Source organism: Pteronotus mesoamericanus, unplaced genomic scaffold, assembly GCF_021234165.1.
Source record: "Pteronotus mesoamericanus isolate MK-2021 breed Mesoamerican mustached bat unplaced genomic scaffold, CSHL_Meso_final contig_502, whole genome shotgun sequence".
Classification (NCBI taxonomy): Eukaryota; Metazoa; Chordata; class Mammalia; order Chiroptera; family Mormoopidae; genus Pteronotus; species Pteronotus mesoamericanus.
Genome location: NW_026555187.1, coordinates 1944151 through 1970703, shown reverse-complemented (window position 1 = coordinate 1970703; position 26553 = coordinate 1944151). Strand labels below are relative to the sequence as shown.

At 52.8% G+C, this 26553-nt stretch overlaps 1 protein-coding gene across 1 annotated transcript; it reads left to right on the top strand.

Moving 5' to 3' along the window:
- Positions 1-11136: 11136 nt before the first annotated feature.
- On the top strand, positions 11137-20170 carry IQCN (IQ motif containing N). The gene is made up of 2 exons (XM_054578811.1): positions 11137-14517; positions 19241-20170. The coding sequence occupies exons 1-2, from the start codon at positions 11137-11139 to the stop codon at positions 20168-20170; spliced, it is 4311 nt and encodes a 1436-aa protein (XP_054434786.1).
- The last annotated feature ends 6383 nt before the right edge of the window (positions 20171-26553 follow it).

The window sequence follows — 26553 nt, the reverse complement described above, 5'->3', positions numbered from 1 at the left end:
TTTGTTTTTGTGTTTGTGTGTTTAATATGTGGCCCAGAGATGCTAAAAGGTTGCACACCCCTGGTTACAGAGTACTGCTTGGCTTACAGTCAGTAGTGCTCAGTGTGCTCATTATAGGTTAGGGGGTGGGGAAGTCGAGTCTCCAGCAAGAAGAAAAGTGGGCACAGGTGGGGTCTGACCCAGGTGGTCTTCCTCTAGAACTGCAGGTTTGAGTACTCTGTGGGGCCTCCCTTTTAGGTAACTGACTGGGAGTCCAGGGTTTTCCAAGCACCCTTCTCCCAACATCCTATTCTCCGGTTATGAGGAAACTATGGTTTAGAGAATTTGGGTGACTGACTTGAGGTCACACAGCCTTCTAAGGAGGCTGGACCTGGGTTTCTCACCTCCAGACCCCTGACTGCCAGGCTGCCCTCTTCCCTGATGTCATCTGGGCTTTGCTATTGAGCATTGGTGGCCCAGGACACAGGATGAGCTGGGCTGGTAGGCATGTATTGAATGCTGACTGTACCCAGTCCTGCCCAGAAGGTGGCTGAATTGTGCCTGATTTACAGGTACAAAGAAGAAACACTGTGCCCACAGTCCCTCTGCCATCGAAGAGTAGTGCCTCACCATCTGCATGTTCCCTCTGGCCCCCGTCACCCTGGCTGCCCACTGCTTGAGGCTTTAAGAGCCGTCTTGGGGTTTGGTTTTTAACTTCACCTGGCACTACCTTTAGGCAGGTGTTTCAGGAGGGGCCCCAGAAGTGAGGGCTGATGCTGAAATGGTATCTTGACACAGAGGTGGCCAAATGCCATGTTTTCGGGGTAAAGCTTCACTATTCTGAAGACCGAGTCCCAACTTGGGTACCAGTTTGCCCTGTGACCTCAGCCAAGTCTTCCCACTTTGGCTTTTACCTGAGGTGCTGTGATGTGGGTGTGCTCACGTCCAGGAAACGTCTCCCAGGGCAGAAGTGGCAAGTGTTTGGGGGATGAACAACAATGACATAGTTAATACTCAAGTATGCCCTGAGCAGTATTCCAATCTAGAGAGAAGGGGAGGTCCGGGGAGTTTAGGAGATCTGCCCACACTGTGTTTGCCGACCCTTCCGATGCCAGTTGTGTGGGTTTTGTTCCCTACACTAACCAGCTCTCCAACTCCAGCCATGAGCCAAGTTCCCTACAGTTTAGTCCTGACACTATTCACTGGAATTGGCAAAGTCCCCACAGATGAAGGGCTCAGTCCCACAAGACTGCCCCCACTGCAGACACCAGCACAAGTCCCAGGGTACCACCTGTACTTCTGACCAACCAGCTCTGAAGTGAGGGTTTCCTCAGCCCCCTCCTCAGGCTTGGTAATCTTCTAGGACAGCTCACAGAGCCTCAGAAAGCATTTTACTTACTAGATTACTGGTTAAAAAGGCTACAACTCAGGAACAGCCAGATGGGAGAGATGCACAGGACAAGGTCCGGGGCATTGAGCTTCCAGGTCCCTTCCGGGCTGTGCCCCACGCCCTACCGCCCAGCACCTCCATGTGTTCACCAACCAGGAAGCTCTCTTAAACCCCAGAGGTTCCATTGTATAAGAACAATTGATGTAATCTTTGGCTTTTGATGATTAGCTCAATATCCAGGCCCTCTTCCCTCCCAGGAGACTTGGGAGGTGGGGTTGAAAGTTCCAGCCCACCGCCCTGACTGGTGTGGCTCAGTGGATTGGGTGTCATCCCACAAACTAAAAGGTCGCCAGTTTGATTCCCGATCAGAGCACAGGCCTGGGTTGCAGGCCAGGTCCCTGACTGTGGGCGTATGAGAGGCAACCAATCGATGTTTCTCTCCCTTTCTCCCTCTCTAAAAATAAATAAAACCTGGGCTCCCTCTCTGTGACTCAGTGGATTGAGTGCTAGCCTGCAAACCAAAGGGTCACCTGTTCATTCCAGGTTGGGGCACATGCCTGCGCTGCAGGCTGGCTCCCCCATTGATGTTTCCTTCTCTTTCTCCCTCTGTTCCCCTCTCTCTAAAAATAAATAAATAAAAATCTTTAATAAAAATTAAAAATGAAATCTTTAAAAAAACTTCCAACCCACTAATCTAGCCTCAATTTTTCTGAAGACCAGTTTGCAGCTGGCCTCTTGCTCTGGCGCCTCCCATCGGCTCCCCAGGGAGGCCAGGCAGAGGCCCCTGGGCCAAGCTGTTGTGACTTTGGCAGGATCCTGCTACGCTGAGGCCAAGATGTGTGTCAGCCCCAGCCCTGCCAGCAGTGATTCACACCAGGCCTGGGTCTAGCCCCAGGAGGTGGCTGGGGGTGGCAGCTTCTCTGCCCTCTCCAGGACTGGCTAAGAGTTAATGTCCATTCCCACCAGGCTGTGTGTGGATTTTAAGGTGTCTTGGGCCCAGCCCCACCCTGAGGAGCCTCCATCCTCAGAGACAGACACAGATACCAGCTGGCCTTCTAAGAAGTAAGTCAGGCCCGGACTGGTGCATCTTGGTTGGGTGTTGTCCTGCAGAACGAAAGTTCACCGGTTCAATTCCCAGTCAGGGCGCATGCCTCGGTTGCAGGTTTGGTCCCAGTCGGGGCACTATGGGAGGCAACCGATCGACGTTTCTCCCCCTTTCTTTCTCCCTCCCTTTCCCTCTCTCTAAAAAATAAAAACAAAAAGAAGCCAGAGCCCTTGCTGGTGTGGCTCAGTGGACTGAGCGCTGGCTTGTGAACCAAAGGGTTGCCAGTTGGATTCCCAGTATTGGCCACATGCCTGGGTTGCAGGCCAGGTCCCCAGCAGGGGGCGGTGCATGAGGTACAACCACACACTGATGTTTCTCTCCCTCTCTTCCCCTCTCTAAAGATAAATAAAAATTTAAAAAAAAGAAGTCAGAGTTTCCTTTTTTCTAAACCCTGTCATGGCTCCTGGGCACCTTCTCCATAAAACCCAAGCACCCCTACTCCTCTCCCAGGTCTCACCTGTGACTCCTCCTCCCCCTCTTCTCTTTCCTCTCCATCCATATCAACTTCCCGTGTGTTCCCTCATTGTGCTCAGCTTATTCCCACCCCAGGGCCTTTGCCTATCCTGTCCCCTCCACTTGATATGCCCTTCACCCAGGCCTGCCACAGCCAACTCCTGTCCTGTGGGTCAGCCCATCCCATCCCCTCTTTGGTCCCTTCCTCGGTTTCACAGCCCCAAATTAATTTGAGTTGTGTCCCCAGGCTCAGATCAGGTCCCGGCCTTAAGTAGGTGCTCAGCAAATGCCCAAGGGATAAGAGCCTGAGGCTGCTTCCAGACATGTAGAGGTGGAGATTTTGGGGTCATTTCTGTGCTTAGAGACCTAATTTTCTGCCCAGGATGGGCTAATATATAGCAACCACTGTGATTCTCAGCTCTGACCTGGTCCTGCCCCACCACCAGTCTGTCTTCTAGAACTCCCTCCTCCCAGGAGCCTGCAGTGATTGGCCAGAACTTGGTAGCGAGTCATAAAGCCACCGTGGCAACCAGGGCTGTTCGGTTGGTCATTCAGGCTGGTGGGTTCAGCTTCAGGGGCAGGTGAGTGGGGCTGGTTGGAGGGCTTCGTGGTGGGTATATGGGGACCTGGTCATTCTTCTCTGATCCAGTGTCCTGAGTCTCCTTGGGCCTTCCAGCCTCTGTGAGGGGGGTTGGCACTCCAATCTCTCAGAGCAGAGATGCTAAGTGCCCCCAAAGGCCTGATGATGGGTTTGTCTGCCTGGGGGCCCAGCCTGGAGAGTCTATCACATCTTGGGAGCCTGGGAAAGTGGGCTTTGCTCATGTGACACATAGGGAAACTGAGACTCAAAAGAGTTCACTCAAAATTGCCAAGCCGGACATTTCACCTTGTGTGTTCAGGGACCCCTATTCTTCCTTCCTACCCCCTGTAATCTCATTTCTCTTACTCTGCCATCTGTTTGTTTGCTCATTCTGGTTGATTTCATCGAAAGGGCTGAACCATGGGGTTGATAAAACCCCAGGATGAACCAATTCAGACCCTGAAGCTGCCAACTCCAAGTTTGAACCTTGGGCTACATCCGTCCATCTCATCTGTCCATTCATCTATCCATCTATCCATTTATCCATCTATAAACATCTACTGAGCACCTACTCAGTAGTGGACTGTTCTAGACTCTGGGAATCCAAGAGCAAACAAAAGAAACAGACATCCCCACCTATGGGTAGCTCATAGTCTAATGGGAAAGGAAAATCAGAAATAGTGTAAAGAAGCAAGTCACATAGCATGTTGGCTTCTCCAGACCTCAGGTCCCTCCTCTGAAATGGGGACAATGACTGCCCACCTCCAGGGGAGCTGGCCTCAGGCCCATTTGCTCTTCTGATTCAGTTCTCATTGCCCCTTTTTCTGAATGGGCTCGGCCGTCTTGAGGCTGGAGTGAAGGCTGGGCAGGGGACTGGGCATTCAGGCCCTCGCGGGTGAAGCCAGAATGTTCGTCATGAAGGCAGGAGTGCTTGGGTCTTTGAAAATGAGTTGATTCTGGTCAACTCTGTCTGGAAATGTCTAGTCCCTCATCATCTCCATTAATGATATGGCAGACTGAAGTCTAACATTTTACTATTTTTCTTTCTGTTGTACCTCAGTTCTGGTCCTGTATTCCCTCTCTTCTGCCTCCTTTTGGGTTATCTGAATCTTTAAATGAACCTCTCAGTATGTTCTCTGGGATAAAGGAGTTCCTTTCATTGTCTCCTTCCAAGTGAGTGTGATGTTAATCTTTCTCAATAGAGGGCACTGTTAGGACATTGCTGGACGAAGAGGCTCGTTTGCAAGAAGGGCCACTGTGGGGACTCCAGGTGGAACCTGATTCAGTCATGGGTACAGATCATCATCCCACTGCAGCTTTGCAGCCTTAACCTGATGAAACCTTTCTCCAGGCTTCTTGACCCCAAACCAGAGCCCTCACGGCGGCCCATGCACTGCAGGCCTCCAGCCCCACCGGCACCTGCACTCCCAGCACGTGCTCACTGCGCCAGCTGCTGACCACCTACTTCTCCAACTTTTCCTTGCCCAGCACCTCCAGACCAGGAATCGCATGGCCGAACCAGCAGACATCTCTGCCATCTAATGGGCCAAGCCACATCTTCTCCAAGGAGGTCTGAATCTGTTCCAAATTTGCTCTTCCTTGGAAACGCTCTCTGAGCCCTAGGAGACCACTTAGAGTTTCATTCTATCTTATGGTTAGTCTTTGATCATCATTAACAAGTCTATTAAACTTCCCTACTTTAAACTATTGTGTAGTTTCTGTCCCCTGATTGGGACCAGATTGCTGCAGAGTGGTTCTGCTGTCTTCTGGCTTCCACAGTTTCTGATGAAAAGCTGGCTGACTGATGAAGTTGCTCCACTGGGTGTTACATATTGTTTTTCTCTGGCTGCTTTCAAGATTTCACTTTTGTTTTTCAAGACATTGACTGGATTGAGCCCAGGTGTGTAGTCTTTGTATTTATCTTGCTTAGGATTTCCTGAGTTTTTTGAATCTATAAAGACATTTTTTTCAACAAATTTTGGCCATTATTTCTTCACTTTTTTTTTATAGCCTTTTTTCTCTTGGACCCCAATTATATGTGTTAGACCTTTCAATTTTGTCTCACAAGTCCCTAAGTCCTGCTTTATGGCCCATTTTCCTCCTCTGTGTTCTTCAGTTTGGATAATTTCTATCTATTTATATTCAGATTCACTGACTCTTCTGTCATCTGCACTTTGCTGATTAGCCCATTCAGAGAATTTTGAAATTTCAGGTATTATATATTTCTAATTTTAGAATTTCCACCTGTTTTTTTCTATTATCTCTTTTTTTCTGTTTCTCTGCTGAGATGCCCCATCTCTTCACTCATTATGAGCATACTGGCATTTTCCTATTAATCATAATTATATAGCTGCTCTAAAATCCTTGCCTGCTAATTTCAACATCTAGGGTATCTTGGGGGTCATGCTCTATTGATAACTTTTTTTTCTTCAGGAGGATGAGTTACATTTCTGTGTTCATTTGTAGACTGAGTCATTTTGTAATATAGCCTAGGCACTGTGAGTGTTATGTTGTGGAGGCTCTGGATTCTGTTATATTCTTTCAAAAAGTGTGGTTATTTTTGTGTTAGCAGTCAACTAACTTGGACTCTTTATCACATGCATTGGAAACATTTTCCACAGTCTTTTGCCTTTGACCTTGTTTATGGCATCATTTGCCATACGTTATTTTTCTCTTTATGAAGTCAAGCTTTTATCTTGTTCAGATCTTTCGAGTTTCCTGTTTAGTATTATGAGAGCTCCCTAATTTACATGTTACACATTCTAATAAATACACACATTCTAATAAATGTTCTTATAATTTAAAAAAATCTTCCCCTGATGATATATCCATTGATTTTAGAGAGAGAAGGGGAGAGAGAGAGATCAATGTGAGAGGGAAACATTGATGTACATGCCCCGACAGGAGATCAAACCCACAACCTCAGTGTGTGCCATGACCAGGGATCAAACCCACAACCTTCTGGTGTAGGGACGTTGTCCCAACCAACCAAACCACCAGCAAGGGCAATGGTTCTCATAATTTAAATCCATCTGGAATTTTTTTGGACTATTTGTAAGACAGGGATCCAAACTGTTCTCCCTGGTGGATTGCCTTGTACCATTTGTTTTATACCTTATGCCATGATTTTTACCTCTTGAATTAAAATAAAATATACTATTGTTACATTGGGATTGATTTTGGTTTCACCTTTCTGTCTCAATGGATTGTCTAGTTCTGGGTGTGTACCATACTGTGGTCGAGATGGCTCTCGAGTATTCTTACATGTCTGGCAAGTCAAGGTCCTCTTTACTAGTCTTCGTGTTCATGATCTGCGCTACTCTCATTTATTCTTTCATTTGAACATTGATAGCATTCCTTCCATTTTCAGAAAACTCCCTGTTGTGATTCTAATTGAATATGAACTGCTCTCTGTGAATTGTGGCATTGTGTAATACTAATTTATGTGAATTCTTTATTCCTAACCTTGTGGTCTGTCTTTCAGATGGCTTTTGTCTCCTTTCTTGGCCATATAACTCCTTTGGTTTTTGTGTAAAATTTGTTTCTATGAATTGTATAGTTTTTCACATTACTATGAATGGTATTTTCCCCATTTTCATATCCAGCTGATTTCTTGTCAAATACAGAAATGCTGTTGGTTTTGTATGCAACCACATGCCTTGGGAAAGATAGGAAATAAAAATAGATAGATACAGATTTATATAACTATGTAAACTATATTTTAAAATTAAAATATTAATAATATATTTAAATTTAGGATATGCAAATACATATTTACATAGCTATATGAGGGGGACTCAAAAAAGCCTGGAATTATCTTCTGAAGGGCAGGCCTCTTGTAGTACAGACTCTCCCCAACTAGGCAAGTGTTCTAGGAACCCATCTGTATCTGTTCCAGCTGGCGTTGTTGTGAGAGGCTGAGTTCAGCTTCAGTGAATTTGTTTTGAAGACTCTTTCAATGCATTTGCCCATTTCATGATGGGCGATTTATGAGTGCACCTGTCCACACCATGCTGAGTATTTAGTGGTTCTTGACCAAAAATGGCATGACCCCTGTTCCCCGCCCTTCCTAATCACCCAATCTCGCCCTGAGTGACCTGTTCTTTTCTGTTACCCCATATGAAAAAGTCCTAAAAGGGAAACACTTGAGGTGAAACAAACAAAAAAAAAATGGAAGAAGCACTAAAAAGCATTAAAATCAATGAGTTCAAAAACTGTTTTGAGCAGTGGAAAAAATGTCTTGATAGGTGTATTTCATCAAATGGAGAGTACTCTGAAGATGACTGAAGTTTAAACATGTAAGGATAAACAAACAGTTTTTAAAATAAATTATAGGTTTTTTGGGTCCCCCCTCATATATATTTATATAAATATATATTTTAAAATTAGAATATCTTGGTTTTTCTAGGTAGACAATCCCTACACCAAGTGGCTCTCCTTTTAAAATATTTACACTGATTATTCAAGTCCTTGTCATCTTGCTTTGCTGTGACCACCAAGAATGATGCCCTCAGTGAGGGTGGCCAGCTGTGCACCTATTCTTTCTTTTAAGGGAAATGACTAGGATTTCACCATTTAATGTGGCATTTATTGTGGTTTTATGGTTATCCTGACTGTATTTACATACTATTCTATATACTTTTATAAATTTTTATTATTAGAAACAACCATTGCCGACCCTGACCAGGTAGCTCAGTTGGTTAGAGCATTGTCCTGATACGCCAAGGTTGTGGGTTTGGTCCCTGGTCAAGGAACATACAGGAACCAACCAATGAATACATAAATAAGTGGGAAAGCCAATGTTTTTCTTTCCCTCTTCCTCTCTCTCTAAAATCAATAAATAAAAAGCTTAAAAAATAGTCATTGCATTTGATAAAATACCTTTGGACACTTAAAAAAAAAAACCAATAAGCTGTCTTTTAATTTCTAGATATAGTAAATTACCTTGGAGATTTAGAGATATGGACCATTCTTACAGCCTTGCAATAAATCCTACTTGGCTATGATGTTCTGTTGATAACTGATCATGTTTCTTTAAAATAATTGCATCTTATCTATGAGCTTTCATTTTCACAACCGACACAAACCCATGTGACTGTCCCTAAAGCCTCCTTATGCGCCCTCCCAGCCACTCATATCCTGCTTTCTTTTTTTTTTTTTTTAATGTATTTATTTTTTAGAGAGCGGGGAAGGGAGGGAGAAAGAGAGGGAGAGAAACATCAATTGCACCCCCTACTGGGGACTGGGTGCGTGCACCGCAGGCATGTGCCCCGACTGGGAATCGAAGAGGCGATTCTTTGATTCACAGGCGCGCACTCAATCCACTGAACCTCACCAGCCGGGGCCCGAGCCACATCAGCCAGGGCCTGTCTTCTAATAGCAGAACTTAACTTTTCTGTTCCCTTTTTAATTTCGTATACTTGGGATAATCAATTTGTTCTTTTTTTCTTTCACTCAAAATAATATATGTGAGATACATGTATATTGCCAAGCTCATTCTCCTTGCTGTGTTGAATAGTATACATTGATTTACAAATACATTAATATGAATCTCTTGATACTTCTATTGATATTTTGTTAATATGCAGTTGATGTAGTCATTTGCTGTTGATGGGCATTTGTATGGTTTCTTGTTTGGGGTGTGTATAAACACTGAGGCCTCTTGAGTATATTTGTCAGCGTGGATTGAGTTGCCTTCAAGAAACCGATAATTTCCCCAAGTGGTCCACATTTTTAATTTTAGCCATTCTTGTGGGTCTGAACACCATTTCTGACAGTTGGATAGAGTACCCCTACACAAGTGTTCTATTGATGAATTTAAGAACCTCCTGTTAATAAACATTTGGGTTGTTTTCAGGTTAAAAAAATTTTTTTAAATCCACACCCAAGGATTTGTTTATTGGGTTTTTTTAGAGAGAGAGGAAGAGAGAGAGAAACATCCATGTGAGAAACACCAATTGGCTGCCTCCCACACGCACCCCAACAGGGGACTGAACCCATAACCTAGGTACGTGCCCTGACCCGGGATTGAACCCACAACCTTTTGGTGTACGGGACAATGCTCCAACCAAAAGAGCCACCCAGCCTGGGCTGTTTTCAGTATTTACTCTTCTAAACAGTACAGTGATGAAATCCTGGAACACCCTTTTTTATGCACTTGCAACCTACCCCCTGGCAATCACCTTTTTGGTTCTCTCCAATTGTCTTGTTTTTATGCACAAAATAACACTGGAATAAGATTTCGTGTATATTCATCTTTGTGGGCTTAAAAGTTTTTTGTCTTCTTGAGATTTTAGGGTTTTTTTTTTTTTTATTTTAACACCTTTTTTCATGTTGGTCTTGAGGACAGAGCCAGCCCAGTGAGTGTTGTTGCATGTTGCATGGGATAAAGGGCTGAACGCTGCTTACTCTTACGAGCTGGCTTCTGAGATTGCACCTTTTCTTCCTGCTCCTCCTCCAACTCTCTATGACCCCTCAAGGTATGACGATGGCTGGGCAAGGGTCCCCAGCCAGAAGGAGGGGACTTCACCCAATCATAGGCTCCAGATTATGCATCACAGTTGCTTGACAGCATCCCAAATCTCTGCACTAAGGTACTTCTGAAAACCACAGTCATCTCCTCATTCTTCCTTCTACTCATCCTTCCACCTGCCATTGATTTATCAGTAATCCACCGTCCGTTCATCAGTCCACCAATGGTCTCTTCACCAATTTCTTCAGCTCTCTCCATTCACATACCCATTTATCTACTCAGGTTTCATCTGTCCATTCACCTATCCATGCATCTATTCATTCATTTATTCCTTGCTCCCTCTACCCATCCATCCAATCATTCATTCGATTGTTCATTCATTCATCCATCCATCCACTTATCCATCCACCCACCTCTCCATCCATCCACCAATCTACTCCTCCATCCATTCATCTACTCATCTATCCATCCATTCATGTATTGACCCATCCATTGATCCATTTACTCATTCCTCCAATTACCTGCCCACTCATCCATCCATCCACCCATTCATCCATCCATTTATTCATTTATTTATGATCTGTTCATAAATTCATCAGTTTCATTTTCTTATCCATTCTTTTACCCAACCCTTCATCCATCCCTCCAACTGATCTACCATTCATTCATCCACTGATCTACTTTATCAATATTTAGTCATGCATCCATCTATCCATCCAACTTTCAACCCACTCACCCATTCATTTATTAGTCAAGTTAGCCACTCACCCAATACCCTCCCTCCCACTCACACCCGGAAGCCAGACCCTATGACTGAGATGAGGTAAAAGAAGTGACTCAGACCTGTTTCTTGCCCTCTAGGGATTCATAGTCAATTATGAGTGGCAAATAACAATCACACACACACATAAACAGTAAATTCCCAAAACAGTGTGACTAGTTCTGTACTCACAATATGTTCCAGATACAGGTGGCCAGGAGGCCAGGACAGAGAGGGCAATGAATAGGAGAAAGATTGCAAGGTGCCAGGAACGAGATCTAGGTCCTAGGACAAGTACTTGCTCCAGCCAGTACCCCATTGTCTTCACGATTCCACTCTCTGACCACCTTCCTGGCGCCCCCCACAGGCAGAGTTGATCCGCCTAGGAACCAAGACAATGCGGCAAGCAACACAGTCACAAGTGTCACCCGGTGGACAGAGCTCCTTCCAGCCCCACCCCACCCCCAATTTTCAAAACAATGTGGGGACACTGTGTCCACAGCCCCAGCGTGAGCCGCCTGCATCCAGGGAGACCCTCCTGCAACAGCCAGACAAGAATAAGACGGCGCCTCGCCGCATTCCACGCCTCCGGGCCGTGGTCGAGAGCCAGGCCTTCAAGAACGTCCTGGTGGACGAGATGGACCTGATGATGTCTCGAGCAGCCACCCTTATCCAAGCCAACTGGAGGGGCTACCGGCTCCGGCAGAAGCTGACCTCCCAGATGCTGGCAGCTAAAGCCATCCAGGAGGCCTGGCGACGCTTGTATACCAGGCGCCTCCTCCGGTCTGGCAAGGAAGTGGAGAAAAAAGTGAGCATGGATGAAGGGGACATCCCTTACCACCCCCCCCAGCAAGTGCGGTTCCGGCATTCAGAAGAAGGCAAGTATCTTCCGGCCCCACCTGTCATGGTGAGTAAGGAGACCCAGATCCCTTCTGCTGGCCTCTCAGCTACCTGTACCCACCAGCTGCCTGTACAGCCGCCAGGCATCCCACAGCCCAGCGTGCGGGCTCCTTGTGCCACTGGAGGCCCAAGCGTCACTTTCCCACCACAACAGATGGTCTCCATCAGACTTCCATGCCCAGTGAGTCCAGACATAAAATGCCACCAGTGCCTGCTAACAAGAACTGTCAGAAGTGCCAGTCTTGTCCGTGAAGAAGGTGACATAATGAAGACCACACAAGTGACTGCCAGAGCCAACAAGGGAGGAGCCCTAGGGCCACCACCTTGTGGAAGATGTGCCCAGGAACTTCACGGACCCCTCAAGACCCAGAACCATGATCGTGTGGAAGCAGAGGTCCTCAAAGCCCCAGCCCAGACAGGCCAAGCCTCTGTGATGACCAAAACCCCACCCCAGCAGTGCCCAGTATCCACCATAACGATGACTAAGACCCCACCCCAGATGTACCCGGCAGCTGCAATGACCAAGACCCCACTCCAGTTGTGCTTGGCATCCATGATGAACAAAACCCTACCCCAGCCTTGCCCAGCACCCACAGTAACAATAGCCAAGACCCCACCCCAGGTGGACCCGACAGCCCCCGTGGCCAAGACCCCACTCCAGTCATGCCTGGCAGCCATCTTGAACAAGAACCCAACCCAGCCATGCCCAGCATCCTCAATAATGATGACGAAGACCCCACCCCAGCAGTACTTGGCGGCTCCAGCGACCAAGACTCCAGCTCAGATGCAACAAGCAGCCTCAATGACCAACACTGCACCCCAGGCACAACCAGCTGCCATCATGGCCAAAATCTCACCCCAGATATGCTTGTTGACCTCAGTTATCAAGCCTCCAACCCAGACATGCCCGGAGCCCGTGATGGCCAAGACCCAGCCCCAGACGTGCCAGGTGCCCGTGATGGCCAAGACCCCGCCCCAGACGTGCCAGGTGCCTGTGATGGCCAAGACCCCACCCCAAACGTGCCAGGTGCCTGTGATGGCCAAGACCCCACCACAGATGCGCCCAGCAGCCACAATGGCCAAAACTCCACTGCAGACATGTTCAGTGGCTTCTGAAACCCCATCTCAGACACTCCCAGGGGCCTCGATGACCAAGATCCCTCCCCAGACGCGTCTGGCAGCCATGATCACCAAGACCCCAGCCCAGTTACGCTCGGTGGCCACCATTCTCAAGACCCTGTGCCTGCCCCCTTCTGCAGCTGGAAATCTGAAGGCTTCACCTCCAGCAGTTGTGGCAGCCGGGATTCCCAATACCTCATCGCACATATGTCTGAATAGACCAAAGGCCAAGGCCGTGGTAACTGTGAGGCAGACGACAGATATGGTCAAAGCCTCGTCCCATTCACAATTGACTGAGGGAAAGGTGAAATACTGTCCCCCGCCACACCTGGGGGCTGGGGCTCCCAAGGCTCTGGCTAGGCCTTTTTTGGAAGCTGAGAAAATCAAGGCCTTCTCTCAAAAACAAGTGAAAACAGCAACCACATCTAACATCCGTGTGACAGAGGATAGGAGCAAGATCTTATCGCAGGCACACCTGAAGAAAGATTCTATCAAAGTTCAGTCCAAGGTATATGTGCCTGCAGAAATGAATGTGGGTCTGCCCCAGGCACAGACGGCCACCTGTTCAACCACAGCCTCGCCCCGTGGACATCTGCTTGCCAAGCTGTCTGCAGCCCTACCCCAGGCAAGTCTGGGTGCGCGTCTGTCCAAGCCCCCGCCCCAGGCACATCTACCTGCCAAGCTAACCAAGGCCGCGACCCTGGCCCATCAGAGCACACATCTAGCCAAGACACAGTCCCAGGCACATCTGGCCACAGGAGTGATAAAGGTCCAGTCTCAGGCAGATCTGCCTACTGGGCTGACCAAGGCCCAGTCCCGAGTCCGGCTGGTCACAGAAACAGCAAAGTGCCTCTACACTGCCCACCAGGCCGCTGAGCTGAGCAGCAAGACCCAGCCCCCGCCACTCCTGGCTGGGTTCAAGGCCTCTACCCAGCCCTGCCAACATGCTGGCTCTCTTGGCACTTTGTCCCGAGCCAAGCCAGAGAACAGACCGACCCAGCTCGCAGGGCACAGCTATGCCCAGGGTAAAGCCACCCAGAGCCTGCACCAGGAGGCCTCCGAGGCCCAGAGCATGCTGGTGCCTCTGCTGCCATCCGCTGGACACCTCACATGCAATGTTGAATCCTGCGGTGACAGGGGAGCCTCCCGGGTCCAGCCATCATCCGCCAGCGCAGCTGTGCCCTGTCAGGAGGAGCTGGTGGCCTCTCAGCTTGCCTCACTGTGTGCTGAGCTGGCTGCTGTGCTGGGCTCTCAGGAAGACCTCCGTGATCTGCTGGCGAAAGCTCTCTCCCAGGGGGAAGTGAGGGCGGCAGTGAACCAGGCCCTGTCCAAGGAGGTTCTGGGCACCCTGATGGCCAAGGTCCTGCCCCAGGGCATGCTGGGCACAGCACTGGTGAAGGCGTTGTCCTGGGGTGAGCTGGGCACTACGCTGTCCTGGGCCCTTTCCCGGGGTGAGCTGCGGGCAGAACTCACTAAGGCCATGCAGGGCAAACTGGTGGATGTGCTGAGCAAGGCCCTGACGGAAGAGGAGTGGGCCATCCTGAACCAGGCCCTGTGTCAGGGTGAGCTGGGCGCCATCCTGAACCAGTCCTTGTCTCAGGCGGCCCTGAGGGCTGGACTCATCCTTCCTAAGGCTGCCTCGAAAACATTGGGAAGTGGGATGATGGTGACACCGGCCCCCGTGGAGGTGACCTACAGGGGGAGCCCGTCAGCTGCGTGGGGGCCCACCCTGGGCTGTGTGAGACCACAGCCCAGCAAGGTTAGGGTTCCCCTGGGTGGGGCCTGGGAGGGCTTCGTCACAGGCTGGCCAACTGGGCTGTTGGAGGAAGTGGGGGATGGGCCCATGGTCGGGGGCGTCACCCTGCTTGTCCATGGTCTTGGTCAGTTCTTGGACACCTCCTTGGTCAGTAGGGCGATCACCACCATTTTTCAGTTTCCCCTGATCGCTGGTTTGGGCCCCACTCTGTCATGGGATATGGGGTCCCCCAGGGACCCAAGAGCACCCAGAAGCTGGCGAATTGGCATCACATCTCAAGCCCAGGGCGAGTGACACAGGCCGCAGTTTGCCCGGGCCGCTCCCCCTGCAGCCACTCCCGCCATCTGTGGGAGCTGCTTATTGCCAATGGCATGGCCCCAAGCCATGGCTGGTCATGGGTGGCTGGTGACATGGCCCCAAGCTCCCACAAGCCCCATATGGCCAGCAGGGCGGCCCCACATCTGTTGGCATGATTGGGAGAGGGTGGGGTGGCCCCAGAGAAGCTTGCCAGCTCTGCAGGTGGTAGGAGGGCTGTCCATTCCCACCAGTGTGCCTCTGAAGACCCTATGGATGGTGTCCTTGTTGGCGTCAACCCTCTGGAGTCACCCGGGAGACGCCCACGGTGTACTGGCCATCGGTAGCCAAAAGTCTGCAACAGCCATTCATGGTCCCTGAGGAGACCACGCAGAGGACTCAGTCCCCAAAGCATAAGCAGGTCTCTGTGGGCAGTAGTGAGATGATCAACAAGGTGACCTCGGGTCTGCCGAGGGCCACCACAGTGGGCAAAGTGCCCCTGACCCAACCACAGGCCCTTAGGGCCTGTGACAGAACCCCAGGCCCTCTGCCCGGCTCCATGGCTCCTGGTCATCGCTGGGCATTCAAGAGTCAGGGAGAACCCAGTCTGTCAAAAGCCTCCCCAGGAAGCCAGCTGATGCCCACCCCACGCCACGCAGCCAGCCCTGGGTAGGAGAAGAATCGAACACAGTGTATCATTTCTGGCATGCCCACAGGAGCTGGTGGATGGCCATCTACTCAGCGACCTGGCAGGCCATTTGCCACAGGGTTCAGATAGTGACCCAGCCAGAAGCTTCTCCCAGGGCTCCCCAGATTATGGCCTAAATGTGAGCAATTCCCAGAGCTCACTGTGCTGCTGTAGCTCACTCAGCCTTTCCACCATGTCTGTGGCCAGCCTGACCGCTGTTGACCTGGTGGAGGAGTTGTCCAGAGAGGCCAGCCCGGATGGGGACTTCCTCTCTGGGGAGGCCATGGGGAGGTCCCAGAGGCCTGGGGACCTGGAAGAGATGGAAGGAGTAGGTCATGGGCACATGACCCCAAGCCTCCACCACCTGCCCTCCCCAGCCTTAGAGCTGATCCCCATTCTGCAAACCAGCTCAGTGTCCAGTCACTTGACCTTCAATGTCCACCAGGGCTCAGGCGGTTGGGATGAGAGGGACTTGTCCTCAAGCCAAAACTTTATGGGTCCGAAAGATAGCTTGTGCCAGAAACCCTATAGGACAGGATTGAAGAGAAGTCTGCCTTTAGGTAATGTGGCCTCTCCCTTGTATCAGCAGCCAGTTTTGACCAAGAAGTTGATCCCAAACCTATCTCAGCCACCAGTAAGGTGGCCTCACGCAGGCCAGCTTTCTATGGCCAATAAGGATCCCCCCAGCCTAACCGAGCCTTCTATGGCTGGTAAGGTAACCCTCAGCATAGGCCAGCTATCTAAGGCCTGTGGGGTAAGCCCCAGCCTAGGTCAGCCACCTGTGACCAGTGGGGTGACCCCTAGCCTAGCCTATGCAAATATGGGCAGTAGTATGGTCCCCAGCCGAGGTCGGCCATCTGTGATGAGCGGTATGGGTCATGCACTTAGGCAGCCAATTTAGGCTCCCGAGGTGAATTCAGATCCACTGTCATCAAGGGTGAACGCAGTGGCCCCTTGTCCATGGGATTCATCCTTTCTGACTGAAGTCACCTCGAATGCACACGTCCATCCAGGGACAGCAGCATGGACCAGTGGCTGAGCCCGCTGTCGCTGGCCACTGGGGTAGATCCATGTCAAGATCATCTGATGGGTCATGGGGTGACCTCAAACGTCCAGGCTCCTGAGCCCAGTGAATTGTCCCCTGGGTTTCATCAGCCACTTAGTGTTGGTGGGAGGTGCCCAAGCACAACAGAACGTTCTGCTGTCACTGTTTCATCCCCAAACCTCTCCACTGTGGCCAGTGGAAAGGACTCTCCTCTAGGCCAGGAGACCAGAACGTCTCCGGGCATTCTGTTCAGGGGCCTGGCCACAGGCATGTCTCAGGGCACCATGGCTGCTGGCAGGCGCCCGAATGTATCTTGGGAGACCCTGGTTGATGGCAATTTCCCAAGTGTGTCTCAGGCCCCTGTGTCTCCTGCCATTACAAAGAGTACGTGCCAGAGAAGAGTGGCAACTTCTATGGGCCCACAGCAACCTCAGGAGGGCCGCGGTGTGGCTCCTATGGGCGTCCTGGGCCTCTGGGGCAGGTACCCCTTTGGTTCATGAACAAGCCTCAGGGGTGGGCCCTGGCTTCTCTCAGGCTGTAGTGCCCAACAGACTGGGTCTGAGTCCATCCAGATTTTCCTTGGCCCACGTGAGCCCCAGCATATCTCAGGTCGGTGTTGATCTCCCAGTCTCTATGGACCGCCATTGTCCTCCTGTGTTCGCAGTCACCGCATCCAGTTACCAACAAGCAAATGTTTTCAGCCAGGAGCCTGTGATTGGCATGGCCAGTCTTCTGGTGCCAGGTGCTGTAGCCAATAGGACAGCCACAGCTGCGGCCTCAGGTACTGTGGCCAGTGGCATGGCCCCCAGCCCTCCCACAGGGCCTGTGATCAGGGGTGTGGGCCAGAGCCCTTCCTGGGGTCAGGTGTGTGCCCCCTGAGTTTCTAATAGGTTATATGGTCAGACTCTGTGGCCAGTGGCATGGGCCAGGGTCCTCTGGGCTCTGTGGCCAGTGGCATGGCCAGGACACTACCTCTAGGTTCTGTGGTGAGTGGTGTGCCCCCAAGACCAATTACAGCACCTGGTGCTGATGGGAAGAGGCAATGTCTGTTTGTAAAATCCTCCGCTAGTCTAACCTCTCCAAGCCTGCTCTTAGGTTCAGTGGCAAATGGGGTGGGCCCCCATGTCTCTTCTGGTTCTTTGGTCTCTAGTGTGGCCCCAGGATGTATGACTGGGGAACTGAGTCAGGGCCTAGTTCTGAGGTCCACGGCTAGTGTAGCTTGTCCCCCCCTCACGGCTGGAGACATGGCTTCCAGCCTTCCTCAGGGGCCCACGCTCACTGGACCCACCCCCTGCCCTTACCGCAGGGCCCTGGCTGAGGAGGGGTCTACAGTCCCCTTTCAGGCAGCCTATGCCACTAGCATGGCTCAAGCTCATCCCCAGGCCTTAGGCGCTCGATGCAGAGCCAGAGGAGTGCACCAAGTACCCTTGGTTCTGCAAAGAGCCTCACAGTTGAGCCACCTCCTTGGGACAATGGCCTTTGAGACCAGACATGGCCAGGCCATGGAGAAACTGGAAGACCTGAACGAGGTTCTATCCCAGGGGTCCGGATCCAGTAGGGAATCCAGGGTCCTTGGGGCAACCCCGTGGATGTCTGAGAGTCCCCAGGCGCCTGATGTCAACTATGGCCATGAATTCCTGGCAGACAACAAGACTGTCCCTAAAGGCCAAAGGCTGCCATTGGAGGAGGTGGCTCCCAGCCGAGCCAGTCCTATGATGAGTGTCATGGACCCTGTCCCTCCGCAGCCCCCAAGTTTCGCCAAGCACACCAAGGCTGGCAGCGTCACCCCAACTCTGCAGCAGGGGTCAGCAACCAGTTGGGGGGCACCCAGCTCCCACTTTGTGACTTCTCGTGGGGTCCCCCATGTGCAGATGGACACTGGAGCCCCCTTGCTTCACCCGGAGTCAGTGGCTCACATTGTGCCCCGGAGCCCCTTGGCCACACTGCTGGTCCTCAGGAGCCTGTTGGCCACTACCGCAGTCCCTGGCAGCCCCTCAACTGCGTGTTCCCCCCTGAACCCCTTGGTTTCTCACATGCCCTGAGCCATTCCCGTGGCATGGCAGCTTCTGCAGTGATATCAGGGTCACCCCCGCTGGTCCATAGGAGTTCTGAGGCATCCGGTTTGCGCCTGGGGTCTGTGCCTGGGAGGGGGCCCAAAGCACTTCCTAGAGGTTGGGGGCCACCAGTGTGGCTTCACATATGCTGCCGTGGCCACTGGAGGCCAGTGGGGTGCCAGCCGGTGGGCTCCAGGCGGAAGCTGTCCCCGGTGCATTTCAGGAGCCAGCGTCTGGGAACCTGGTTCAGGGAAGCCACCACGACCTCCTTGGCCCCGGAACGTCCTCCAGGTCCATGAATGGTGGCCTTGTCTCTGGAGTGCTAGACGGTTCTGTGGCCAAGACTGAGCCCTCCCGGCAGGTTGGGGAGCATCCTCCAGGCCCACCCAGGGAGGTCCCGAAATGTCCATGGGCGCAATGCCAGGCACAACGCCAATTGTCTACACTGGTGATCTGGCGCACAGCGGGGCCACCCCTAGGTTGCACCACAGGGTTCAAAGGGTATCTCTGGGTGATGAGTCTTCACCAAGTGGTTCCCAGCAACTCCTTGGTAACCAAGGTTCACTACAGGGCCCTTAGGATTTCCATAGCGTTGTCGCTCCTGTGGACAGTCACAGGGCACCCCTGACTCCCACTGTACTACAGGGCCCCGTGGATGCCGGCGTGGCTGGTGGCCAAGCATTGAACTCCGCTGTCCCCAGTGTTGCGGTCAGGCCCATGAACAGTGCCGAGGCCCCCTGCGGCGCACTGGAACCAGCCAGGTGCCCTGTGCCCTGGGATGCTGTGGTCAGCAAGGCAGCGACGGATCCCGGACAGCTGCGTGAGCTAGTGGCATCAGTGCAGACTGTGGAGAAGATAATAGTGCAAGCTGTGACCACTATACAGGCGTGCGCACGGGGCTACCTGGTGCGCCGTACCATCAGGGTATGGCGCCAGTGGGCCGTCGTCATCCAGGCTGCCTGGCGGGGCCACTGCGTGCGGCGGAACCTGGCCCAGCTCTGCAGAGCTGCCACGATCATCCAGGCCACGTGGCGAGGCTACTGCACCCGACAGAGACGAGCCCGGCAAATGCTGTTCCCTGGCACGTGGGTTGAAGTGAGTGGCAAGGTCAGGCTGACCTCCAACCACCGCTGCTTCCAGTCCTGCCAGCCAAAGGTGTGCACCCTCTGCCAGTCACTGTGTCCCCGGCTGGGGAGCCCACCCAGTGCAGTGATGCTTGTGGGTTCCAGCCCCCGCACATGCCACATGTGCGGCCACACCCTGCCCACGCGGGTGGTACAGGGCATGGGCCAGGGCACTACAGGCCAGGCGGGCATGCCGAGGGGCTATGACACCCAGCTGACTCCCCAGAGACCCCGGCAGAAGCTCCAGTGCCAGAATAAGGCCGCCGTAGTCATCCAGTCGGCCTGGAGGGGCTTCGTTGTGCGTCGCCGGCTGAGGCAGCAGCAGGCAGCAGCCAAGATGCTCCAAGCCACCTGGCGCGGCCACTATACCCGAGCTTCCCTCACCACGGATGCGCTCTTGAGAACAGCGGTGTGGGACCACCCACAGAACATGCGGTGGCCAGGAGTCTAGGACCTTGGCTGCCTGGTTGGGTGACAACAAGGAGGTGCCCTGTGGCTCTCTTGATCTAATGAATAAAGGCCTCCGCAGCCTGGGTCTCAACCTGCCTGTGGTCACAGCGGTATCTTGGGCATGGGTGGAATGTGTGGAATCTAGAACACCGTGGACTGGGAGGGGACCCTAAACTTCCAACCACACAGCTGGCACCCACGGTCTCTGTCTGAAATAGGGATCCAGCCCTTCCCAGATGTCAGGGATTTCCAGTGTGGCCGCTGAATCTGTCCGTGACTAGTGGGGTGGTGTCCAGCTGGATCTAGACAGGGGTCCCTAAGGTACTCTGGAAGACAGTGTCTGGGGACCTGGCTCAGAATGGTCACCACAAGCCCCTTGGCCCTAGAAAACCCTATGGGTGAATGAATGCACGGTGCCTTTTTTTAAAGGAAATACTGAGGGTTCCAGCCAGGTATGAATTTGGTGGGATGCTGGGCTTATCGCCAAGGGGACCCGGTCTGGGTGAGAGAGAACTGGACACAGATGTTCCTGGCCCATGGGTCAGGGACGGGGCAGGGAAGGGGACAGGGGCCTGTCAGCACCCAGAGGGCAGCCCGGTAGGAGGCAAGGCAGAGAGGGTGACGGCGGCGGCGTGGGTTTAGGGCAGCTGGGGAGGGGGCCACAGAGCGGCAGGGGCTGCTTGGGGGAGGGGAACTGGAAGGAGCGGGCGTGTCCTGAACGGATGGGCAGAATTTGAGGGCTTCAGGGTCATGGTTCAGGTAGGATTTTTAGTTGAGGCGGGGGTCCAAGTGGAGAGGGGGGCAGCTATGGCACTGCTGGGAACCCGCGCAGCCCCGCATAGGCCGTGCGTCCTGAGGCCCCGCCCCGCCTCCGCCTCCGCCTCTCCCCTGAGTAGGTGTAAAAAGTAGCCGGCTGGCCACCACCTGGCCACATATGGCACCTGTGCAGAGCCCGCCCTTTGCCCTCCCCAAACTGGTATGTTGGGCTCCCAGGTGCTACTGCCGCATCTGCTGCTGGCTCTGGTGCTACTGCGGCAACCTGACATAAATTTCTCTGCTTTTGCTGACACCCCTACAGGTAAGAACAGGTAAGGAGGAAACTGGGCTTCTAGGAAGCCGGAGGGAGGCATATTGCCCAGCCACACACTTGGCGTTTGGGCTCCTTCCTCAGGCCGCGCTGGTCTGCCAGCCACCCAGCCCAGAGGGGCTGCTCCTCCCAGAAGCACGGCGGGGGTCTCCTGAGAACGGCTGAGGCACCCCCACCCTCCCAGCAGGCTCCAACCCTGAGGCTGCCACTTCGGCCACTCCAGGCTGACCTGAGCCAGTAAGAGGCTGTGTCTGCCTCACACCCAGTTTGAAGTTCCATTTAAAACCCGTTTCTGTTAGCCAGACCCCAGGACCATGGGAAGAGGGGACAAGCGTTCACTTCCTGGTCTCTAAGCACCTATGGCCCCCAGAAGAGGTTCTTGGCGCCTAATTTTCTTCTGCTGCCCCATAAGGGGGTTCCCAGGGTGAAGAATTGAACTTTTTTCTAAAATTTATTTTAAATTATAGTTGCCATACAACCTTATAGTAGTTTCAGGTATACAATATAGTGATTCAACAAGAGTTGAACTCTTGCCCTGGTCGGCGTGGCTCAGTTGGTAGCGTTCTGCAAAGTGAAAGGTCGCTGGTTAGATTCCCAGTCAGGGCACATGCCTGGGTTGCAGTCCTGGTCTCGATGTATCTCTGTATCTCTCCCACACTGAGGTTTCTCTCCCTCCCTGCCCCTCTCTCTAAAAGTGAATAAATAAAATCTTCAAAAAAGAGAAAGATCCACTCAGGGCGGAATGGGCAGGGTCAGGTAGGGAGTGATCGGTGAATGAACTTGCAAGCAGCTAAGGGCCCAGCAGCCTGGAACTAGGAAGGAAGTAATTGTGGGTGGTGGCCCATGAAATATTTACCCACTCTCAGCCTGGCTCTTGGGCTCCGTGCCTGGGAGGGACTTCAGACAAAGAGCTTCAAATAATGGTGCCTCATCTCCCGCTGTACTAAATCCTCCAGGTCCCCTTAGGGAAAAAAGGCATCCAGAGAGGGGACTGGGCCTGGGGCCACTCACCCTTGTTCCTAATAATCCTCTCCCTGGACCTTCTGGTGTTTCCTTTCGAGATGTTAGGAGGGAGACTGACACGTCAACTTCCAGACCTTGGAGTGCTCTTCCCCCTAGCCACGGCTCTCCTAGCTCTGTGGAAACCTCTACCAACCATGCCGGCCCCTCCCCCCCCCGCCCCCCCCCCCCGCCCCAGGCAGGCCGCGCCATCCACTCCAGCACCCCTAGTTCAGGGCCAGGCCGCGACCCCCCAGAGCCCCGTAAATTCAGAGGCAGCCCCACCATCAAGCCCAGCTCCAGCTCTGCAGTTTAAGGCGAGTGCCCACCTCCCCACAACCAGAGACAATCCCCTCCTCGAGTCTGGTTGTCCAGCTCAGAGCTCACCACCCCCCACCCCTCCCACTCCAGCCGCCTGAGCTCGGCCTCCTTGAACCTGCCCCGGGGGCCCGCGCCCCCAGCCCCAAAAAGGAGCCCTCCTCCCTTCCCTTGGCCACACCTGACCGTACCCCTGTGGCCTCCGGCCCCGGGCAGTTTGATTTGTGGGGGCGCGGAGCGTGGCTGGTGTGACCAGGCTGCAGTTCTGGAATAGGCCTCCAGGGAGAGACACAGACCTGAGAATGTGCAGGGAAGGGCTGCGCCCCTCCCCTCCACCCCCAGCATCGCCCGAAGCTCTTTAGACCTTCACTTCATGCGCGCTTATTAAGTGCCTAGTGTGTCTCATACTGTGGGGCACAGCTATGTTGGAAGACAGGTTATAAGTAAATTCCATCTTTGTTTATAAAAGAATTAAACAGAATAAGAGGTCAGAATATGAGTGCAAATGGTTTGAAATTTTAAAAAAGTGGTCAGCAAAGGTCTCACTTTGAAGGAGATGGGGGAGGAGCCACGAAGTTATCTAGGGGGAGAGTAGTCCGGGAAGAGGTGGGGCCTGTGCAAAGGTCCTGAGGTAGGACCATGTCTGGTGCATTTGAGGAAGAGTGAGGTGTCCAGGAGTAGCTGGGTAGGGTGCTGGTGGGAAGGAAATGAGGGTGGAAAGATTATAGGGTATGACCCCCGCCCCGGGCCCCAGAGGTTCAATAGAGGCCAATCATTTTTAGAGGCATCTGGAAAAATCTGTTACTCAAACTAACATGTTGTCTCCAAAATGTTCAAAGGAGAGTACAAATGTAAAGTGTGATGATCTTTTGCTTAAAGTCCCAGGATATTACACCATCTTCACAAAGTACCTCATTTCAGCCCTGGCCAGGTACTGGGAATGTCCTGAGCCAAGGTTTTGGGTTCCATCCCCAGTCCGGCACATAGAAGAATCCACCAATGAATGCAAAGTAAGTGGAACAACAAATCAATCTCTCTCTCTCTTTCTCTCTTTCCCTTCCTCTCTCTCTAAAAATCAATCAATAAAATTTTTTTAAAACCCCGAAATGTCTAATTTCACATGCATCTCCAGAAGGCCAGTGTGTTTATAAAGAGTTCTAGATTTTTCTAACTTTGCAAGAACCCCTGAGAGTAGCCAATGAGAGCTGTGAAAACACAGCAAACTAAATGAAATCCTTGTAGACAAATATATTCAAAAGCAAAAGGATAAAAATACACTTTACAAAGGCCGGAGCCGCAGCCAGAGAGGGAAGCGAGCATGGCTTCATGGAAAGGGACTGAAAAAGTTGCAGGCCCTTGTGTGTGCCTCTGCCTTGGCGGGGGGTGAGGGCCTCCCTCAGCTCCAGGTGACACTGAAACCGGGGCTGGCAGTGGCTGTGTGTCTTCTGGCATCCGTTTCACTCAGGGAGAGAACCCTGCCTTGGTCTGCGATCATGGTTGTGAGGTGCTGCCGCCAGGGTAAGCCTGAGTTCCAGAAGCCAGATGAGATGTCCATGGTGAGGTGGGGGCTGGGCTGGGGGCCGCCCTCCCAAGCAGAGCAAGCCCTTGGTGCCTGAATGTTCCTTGGGTGTTCTTTTCCCAGGGGAGCATGAGCCAAATGTCTTCCTTTGCCCATCGCCCACCAGAGCGACCCCAGAGGGGCATAGATCCTGGGGAGGGGGGCTTGGAAGGAGCCAGAGCCCCCAGGGAGGGGCAAGGTTTGCAGGAATAAAGACCCTTCTACCCCTCAGGAGTCATGGATTCCTGTGACACACATGTCTGGGTGCCTACCACTTGCTGGGGCCACAGTGGGGACCATTTCTCCATCCTCATGGGGCCCACAGGCAACAGCCAGGGGGTCAGATGGTCTTTCAGATGGTTCTGAAGACAAGTCACACACTGGGGCTGTGGCCAGACCCCCCTGGCCTGGGTGTCCTGGCTTGCTGCCCAGGCAGGGAGGTTTCTCTGTGGAGGCGATAACTGAGCTGAGACCTCAGAGGCAGGAAGGAGCCTCCCTGGGGAAGGTCAGGAGGGGGTCCCAGGAAGCAGGTCCAGCAAGTAAATAGGCACCGGGGCAGGAGGAACTTGAGGTAGTTGGGAAACAGTCAGGAGGTGTGTGGGTTCTAACCTGAGCGCCACGGGGCAGTTTTCAGCCAGCAAGTGCTGGATCCTGTTGGTCCTCCTTCAGGACTTTAAGGGGGAGCAGGAGGGGGAGAAGGGTTTCCAGGTGGCAGGGACAGCCCTAAGTAAAGGCTTGGAGGCTGGAAAGCCCCAGAAGCATGTGGAAAATGGAGCCAAAATACCCCTCCTGTCGCGGGGGGTGACGCATTGCGAGAAGCGTGGGGCGCGGGTTCTCCTGGATCTGAGGGCTGCTGTCCGGAGCCAGCTGAGGAGGGAGCGGGGCTCTGAATCCCGAGCCCGTCCCGGGGGTGTCATGGATGGGGGAATAAACACGAGTCATCGCAAACACTTCTGTTTGCCAGGAGAGGGAACATGGCGACTTCCCTCTAGTGGAGAAGGCCCCAAACCCCCATGTCCAAAGGCTTTTATTGAGAACCATATGCACAGGCGTATGGAAGCAAAGCTCATCAATCAATGTCAAAAGGCTATGTTTACAGAAAACAGACAGAGATCAAGGATAACAATTGAAGGAACACAAGAGATCTGCCTCAGGTCAGGGTCTATGAATAATGTAGGAGCCGCATCTCCCTTTTGAGGGAAGAACAAGCAGGCTTAGAGGAACTTACTTCCAGGCCTGACTGTCTCCAGAACCGCCTGATCCAGTTTAGGGTTGTACCTGCCTTTAGTATTGTTTCAAGCCTGAGCCAGGTGGGCAGGGCAGAGACACCAAGAGACAAGGAGACTTCTTTCAAATGGAATGAAGACTCCGGCCGTGTCCAAGCCGAGCTGAGGGGTATGGGCCTTTTTGCCCTTTCTCCGTGTCCCCCAAAGTCCTTGTCCTGCTGCCCATACCAACCGATGTCTAGCTTAGATCGTCTCTCCTCTTGAGAGACCTTACCAGCCATTGACCGCCAACCATCACAGGGCCAAGCAGGGGGATGAGAGAGGGGCAGGGGCTGCGCCCCTGCCAGGGGGACAGGTTTCGTCTCCTTAGTGGCCTGTCTTCCCAAGGCCTCCTTGATTATTTCCAGCCTTGGGGCCCTTTCGCCTGTCGGCGAGGCTACAGTCCCTGAAACCAGGCAGGGTGTTTTCCCCATTGCTCAGTCCTGCTTTCCAGGTCTGAGTGGGACCTCACTTTTCCCCCTCCCTTTAGACAGGAGGGAAAACTGAGTCTCGGAGGGGCCGGCCTGGGGCCAGGGGCCCTCTGCAGGTCCCTGGGGGACTCTTCCTGCTGCCTGCACCCCTCGCCGCCAGGACCTTCAGGCTTCTCTAGCAGGGACAGGGAAGCTCCGAGCTCCTTGGCCATGGCTGGGGCCTGGGGCGGCCCCCTCAGGGCCGAGTTTATCCTGCTGTGACAGGAGGGGTCGAGAGGCAGGAGTCAAGGTCACCCAGCACATTGGGAAAAAGCCCCCCGGAGGGAAGGTCATGCTCTAACGATTCTTGAGGGCCGCGGGTGGCGGCTCCGGTGAAACATTAACTTGTGGCCGCTCAGGAGGCTGTAGCACCGCAGGAGCTCCCTTCCCCTGGCCACAGGCCCCTCTTCATCTCTCCTGGGGGCCCAGGTTTCAGCTGCAGCTCTAGCCCCGGCTGTTGTGGTGCACTTACTGAGCAGAGAGGATCACTGTTTTGCCTGGGGCAACACCGCGGGGCCAGCCATGGTCCTGGCGCCTCCAGGGGCCCCTGAGGGCCACCCCCACACCCTCAAGAGCTCGGCTGTGGAACGCAGTGTCCTGACGTCACGCTGGTAAAACCCTCCCGTTCTTCCATCAGAGCTGCACCTCTCTCTCCTCTGTCTCTCCAGCTCTCTGTCAATGTCTGTC

Bases quoted from the DNA above. Each gene is read 5' to 3' on its own strand.
- IQCN (XM_054578811.1), top strand. From the start codon at position 11,137: ATGCGGCAAGCAACACAGTCACAAGTGTCACCCGGTGGACAGAGCTCC. The intron at 14,518-19,240 runs GTTAGGGTTCCC...ACTGTACTACAG, and splicing joins TGAGACCACAGCCCAGCAAG to GGCCCCGTGGATGCCGGCGT.